The sequence below is a fragment of the Corapipo altera genome, unplaced genomic scaffold (assembly GCF_003945725.1).
Source record: "Corapipo altera isolate COAL_440 unplaced genomic scaffold, ASM394572v1 98, whole genome shotgun sequence".
Taxonomy (NCBI): domain Eukaryota; kingdom Metazoa; phylum Chordata; class Aves; order Passeriformes; family Pipridae; genus Corapipo; species Corapipo altera.
Window position 1 is genome coordinate 369,040 of NW_020884914.1, and position 6,050 is coordinate 375,089.

General features: G+C 46.6%; 1 protein-coding gene across 1 annotated transcript; it reads left to right on the forward strand.

Moving 5' to 3' along the window:
• Window positions 1-3: 3 nt before the first annotated feature.
• Window positions 4-4,913, forward strand: ITPRIPL2 (ITPRIP like 2; the record flags this gene model as incomplete). The annotated part of the gene is made up of 1 exon (XM_027654882.1): window positions 4-4,913. A coding segment is annotated over one exon (1,236 nt), but the record flags the coding sequence as incomplete, so codon positions are not given.
• Window positions 4,914-6,050: the final 1,137 nt, after the last annotated feature.

Genomic DNA, 6,050 nt, shown 5'->3' on the forward strand with positions numbered 1-6,050 from the left:
GCGGGGGCGCGGCGCGGGGCCCTGGAGCGGTTCCACGAGCGGCAGCTGCGGGTGTCCCCGCACGTGCTGGGGCACAGCAAGGCGCACGTCGGGCGGGTGGTGGCCGAGCTGGTCCGCGCCGCAAAGGCGCAGGGGCTGCAGCCCGGTCCGCTCGCCCTCAGCCTGCGCGGGGACTTCGTGCGCATCGGCAGCGCCTACGAGCAGCACAAGGTGCGCAGCCCCGACTGCTTTGACATCCTGGTGCCCCTGCGGCTGCCGCCGCACCTGGAGCCGCAGCCGCGCTGCGTGCCCGGGCTGGGGCCGCGCGGCGCCTTCGTGTGCGGCCTGCGGGCGAGGGACGGCTGGTCACGGCGCTGCCGGCCCTTCGCCGAGGGCTTCTGCGTGGAGCTGCAGGGCCGCAGCCACCTCTCCTCGGGGCTGGTGCTGCGCTGGTTCCAGGGCCACCTGCAGCGCTGCCTGGGCGCCGTGCGGTACCGGCTGCAGGAGCGCTGCCGCATCAGCCTCTCGGCCTGCCCCGGGCACCCACCCACGCTGCACATCCTGCCCTGCTCCGACTACGTCTGCTGCCACATCTCCATGGCCGTGCGCCTCATCCCGGCCATCCCTCTCGGCGACGCTCTCTACCTCACAGCCCTGCCGCCCCAGACCCCCCCGGGCCCCCCGGCACCCGAGGCTCTCTGGGGCCTCAACGCCTCGCGGCAGGAGCAGCGTCTGCTGGGCTGGCTGAAGGAACAGGCCCCGGCCTCCTCCTGCCACCTCAAGTGCCTGCAGATCCTCAAGGGCCTGCGGGACCTCCGCGGGCAGGGCCTGGAGGAGCCCTTCTGCTCCCAGTGGGGCCGAGTGCTCTCCTCCTACGTCCTGAAGACGGCCCTCTTCTCTGTGCTGCTGCAGGGGCCCTTGGAGGCCTGGGATGAGCGGTTCCTGGTGGAGCGGCTGGAGGACCTGGTGCTGTACCTCAGGGACTGCCTGCGCAAGCAGGTGCTGATGGATTTCTTCCTGGGCAACACCAGCATCCCCGAGGCTGTGGCGCTGCCCCGGTTCCTCAAGGAAGCCACCCCTGTGAACTTGCTGGCTGCCTTCGACGGGCCCACGCTGGACCTTGTGGCCTTCCAGCTGATCAGCACCTGGATCCAGGCCCCACACATCATCAGGATGTACAGCAATCCCCGGTACTTGCGGCCAGTGCCCACCCCGTGCCGGCACATCGCTGAGGCCAAGCAGGAGCCGCTGGCAGAGTGAGCCGGTGTCACCCGTGGACCCTTCCAGGGCAATGCACAATCCCAGCCCACTGGTCCTTCAAGAGCCTGAGGAAGGTGGGACCTGATTAAATGTGGTTCTGTGGATTTGTCCCTGACCTGAGAAAACTTGGAATCCAGAGACCAAGACTGAAATTGTGATTCTTGTTGTTCAGTCTCACTGGTTGTACGTGGGAAAATTGTGACATTTCTGGGGAAGTGCCTTAGCGGAGAAGTCTTGTGTTCAGTTGACTTGTTTGCAAACTAACAGGCTCAAACTGATCTTTTTAGAAAGCCACTTTAACTTTTTGTCTTAGTGGCAAAATTGACGGTTTTTTTGAGATTTGCCTTTTATGACAGAAAATCCATTTGGGATTTAAAAATCCTGGAAGTGCAAACAACCCCCCTTCAGCATACCAAGACGCTCTTCAAATGCGATGAGCACTGGAGCATGGGTGTGGATCACAGCTAGAAATGCTCAATGCCATGCTTTAAATTTCCTGTGTAATAGAGCACATTGTGCTGAATAGAAATATAACACGTTAGTGTAAAATTGAGGGAAGAAATGAAGCCTCTCTGATAACAGTATAAGAATCTAGTTGGACATTGCTGTGTTCAAGTGAAGGTTGTAACAAAGGATTAAAATAGAGATAAAAGGAAACAAATAGCACTTTATTTTCACAAAGGCCTTATTTTTAGGGTAATTGGCTGCACTAAATATTGGTATGGAGGAGGCATTAGTATTTTGTTAAAGGAGTGGTGTTTGAATCATCCTAAGGACAACCTTTGAAAGAAATACTCTGAGGTTCATTTGTGGGTTCTAGTTGAGTTTTATTGTTTGTTCCTGTATTCAAGTATTATTTTCTTAGAATTTGCTTTACCTCAAGGACCAACAACAAAACTAAGAAATTCTGTATTATTTTTTGGAACAAACCTGAAAGCAGTCCAAACCTCAGTGCCAAAGCTGACTGCTGCACCCTCCTGCTCCCTGGTAGGAGTTTGGTGGGATTTTTGGATGACTGCCTAACCAGTTGTCTGATTGTGTCAGTGTTTGAACCAAATAACCTGATGGGATTTTTTAGTGCTGTGCCATAGCAAATCGTTATTTTATTATGGGGAGGAAGAAACAAAATACTTCAGGGTACTTCAAAATTATTTACTAATTCGTGGTACAGTGGCAGTCTTAGGCTACGGATTCTGGTGTCCTTTAAGTATAAACATCAGGCAGATCTTTCTACTTCTTGCCTGGTTATGTCCCAGTTCTGGAATAACCTGTTGAGCTGTAATGCAGCTTTGCAAATATCCTTAGCTCCCAGAGCAGGTACCTGCTGTATGGGAACCTGATGTGCCAGGGTGTCAGCAAAGTCACAATTTCAAATCCTTGCTTTATTTGGTCACCTGCTCAAGTATTTGATGTATTAAGGGCCAAAATGTGTTGCTGAGTTGCTGGTGTCTAGGAGTGTGTGTGTTATTACTGTGTCCTAGGTAAGCACTCTGAAATGAATTATGAAGGACCAAGTGTAACTTCTGGGAAGCTTTAGGATAACTTGAAGTTACTAATCTGCTCCTGCTCTCCCTGATGTACCAGTGTGACTTATTCACAGTTCTGTACATCAGAGCACAAAACAAACATTTTCAAAATCTATGAAGCTTTATAAAAATCTATTTTTCTACATGGAAACACTCCCTAGGCATATGTTTGCCTACTTCTGTCTATTTTTTTAACTGCTCTTGCAGTCTTATTTTCAGGTAATTATAGCCTTAGGTCACACCCTCAAGCTGGGTTATTTTTGTATTTGAAGCACTGTGCTTCCCTCTACAAATACAGATAGTGTATTTATAGGTAGTATTGATCAAATGTTCTTTGCACATGGTATTTAAGACTAAGTCAGCTACCTTGGTATTTCCGGGTTTTTTTTGGTAGCAGACCGTGATGTGTTCTATTTTTCCAGACTTGTGTTAGTTGGTATTTAAAATAAGATGCAGTTCTGCAATCAAAGCCATTGAATCTTTCGCCCAAAGAAGAACCAGACGGCCAGTCCAGGTTATTGTGGCTGCCTGAACTCATGACATAAAAACCCTTTGGCTGTTAATTCTGGCATCATGACCACCTCAATCAGCTGTCTGTCAGTTCACATCACTGCATCCCTGTCTCTCTCTGAAAAGGTAGATGCACATTTTTTTAGTATTGCCACAATACAGGAAAATCTGAAATAGATTTGGGAAGGACTTTCTCACTAAAATGTAGTAAGACCAGGAAAAAAAAAATTGCATTGGAAAATGCATGACAGAGATGGTGGAGAATGTAAATAGTTTAGAAAATGGAAGTTGGGCTGAGGGGTGAGTGAGGATGATGGTAAACTCTCAGAGAAGACATGCTGCAAACAAGCCAAAGGACATGGGGTAAAACTGGAGGAGAGCCATTGAAAGCAAGGAGATTTGGAGTGTAGGGAAAAGAGATTTAAGTGGGGTTTGCTTTTGACAGTATTTCCAAGGCAGTTGAATCAGGATGAAAAGTGAGGCAAACCCTCAGTTTATTGGCCATGCAGGCAGATCTTCAGTTTGAGTTTTTGCTCAGAACGACATTTTTGATTTTGTGATGGGTGGTGATGGGAGAAAAATGCATATGTTTGCTTTCACCTTAGGCTTGGGTGAGCTTCCTTGAAGAGAGAGGGCATCCTGCCATAAGGCAATGTGTGTGCAGGTGGTGAGAGGTCTGAGAAAATCTCTTAGATTGGATTAACTTGCATCTCAGTTGTACAATTGAGATATTAAATGTATTTTTCTTGTCTGCTATAAAGCGTGCATTCATGAATACGATTGACAAAAGGAGCTGATAAAAGCTGGGTTCTGTTCCAGTATTCATCTTACTCCACAGCAGATTGACAGCACTGGTACCTGCAGCGTGCTGGAGCTGTCAGATGGCCTTATCTGCAAGGAGGTGTAAAGAGAACTTGACCCATAGGAGTAATCCTGTGAGCCTTTTGCCTTCTTCCTCCTCTCCCAGCCCATGGATACTGCACACAGAACGAGGTTACAAATACCTGTTTGTTAAGGTTGTAGCTGTTATAATGTACCATAGATTCAGTGTGGTTCCCTCTGTGTGTGTGAACTGAAACATAAACACAGAAGAAAGAGCAGGTTATTTACCCCTAATGTGGGTTCTTGGTTCTCTTACCTGCAATCTAATTTTGCAAAGACTGTGCAAATGAAGTTGATTTTATTGAACATTTATTGGGAAGAGGAAAGAGAACAAGTTTAGTTACAGTACCAAAATTCATATATGTGATTTCATTTTGTATTGAAAAATGCTTTGTATTTCTCAAAGGCATTATTATATTTTATCTGACCAAATATCTTGCAAACATTCCTCTTGATTTTGAATCTCTGCAGAGTAATGTAAATTTTAAGTGTCTGTTTGTAATGGACATTCTTGGTACAACTATTTTTTGCTGGTTAATCATAAGACCAAAGATTAAACTGAAGTGTTCAGCTGCTATTGTTTTGGTTTATTTTAAAGTGTTTATAGGCTCAAAGTGTCAGCCCATTTTAATGAAACATTTATAAATTCATTTCCTATTTAATGCCAAAATACATTTGCACTTTTATTGTTTCCATAAAAAGTTGGTGGTTTTGCTTGCATATTTCACTATAGTAATAAACAGCTGTGTTAAAGCACCTATGCCTCAAGATTTAAATTCCTTGTTATCTTTTTTTCAGTAAAAGATACCTACAGCCACAGAACTGTGACTGGCAGGTTTGTGTGCTCTTTGGGAGGAGACTACTAAAGTGGCAAAACCGTGGGAAAGCAGGAAGTCCACACCTTGGGAGTTGTGCAGAGGGACGTGGGAGGAGAGCCAGAAGACAGGAGAGCACGGCTGGCACCATCTGTGGTGTTGCTGACTTGTGAAATGCGGCACATTGGGGTTTAGGGTTGTCCTGCTCAGAGGTTAAGGAGGATTCAGTCCTTGTTTCTCTGGCTCCACTTTTAGGTTGCTGCAAATATGCTTTTTGTGGTGCTTAATAAAAAGCTAGGACTCGGTCTCACAGTATCTGTGTGATCCCTTCAGCGTGGCACGTACAGACACATCTGTTCCAAGCTGTGTAGGTCATGCTTTATTAGATATGAAAAAAGTCCTTCTGGAGCCAGCAGGAGTTTTGGTGATGGTCCAGCAAGTTACCTGCCCTTTGTTAGTCTTTGGTAAGATGCTAGAACTGTACACTTTGAGCCTGTGCTGATGTTCCCTATTAAAGAATGAAATAACAGCGAGACCCTGAGCTTTTTAATCATTGAGTCAAAGCAGGCTGAAAATAACTATTGCCAGGTCTTTGTGTACCTGCCTTTGCCTCCCAGGGAGTAGCTTCTGTGAGAGGGGCAGCAGTTGCTGGCACAGTGCTGAGGCAGCCCAGCACTTCCCACTGGCAGAGACTGGAAAAATGTCATTCCTTTAGTGTCAACACTCAGACACCCAAGTCAGCGTGGTGGAAATGTATTTAGAACATTACCTCTAATAACATTCTCTCTTATTAATGGCTTCCTTTAAAAGCAATAACCATCCTCTGGTCTCCATTCATTCCTTGCTCTGAAGTATTTCTCTGTTTGAAGCCTCAGTTTCTATTCAGCAGAAAATCATTAAAGGAAACACAGGCCTTTCCTTTCATGATAAATCTGTTAACAAAAAATTAACTGGCCTAAGGACTTGCATGCTTGATGTTTAAAGAAAAGCCTTTTTGCATCCAGCTCTTTGGATAAATTGTTTAAATCTTTCCATCCCTGTGCAAATACATCCCTTGTAATGCAGCCAAGGTCAGTAG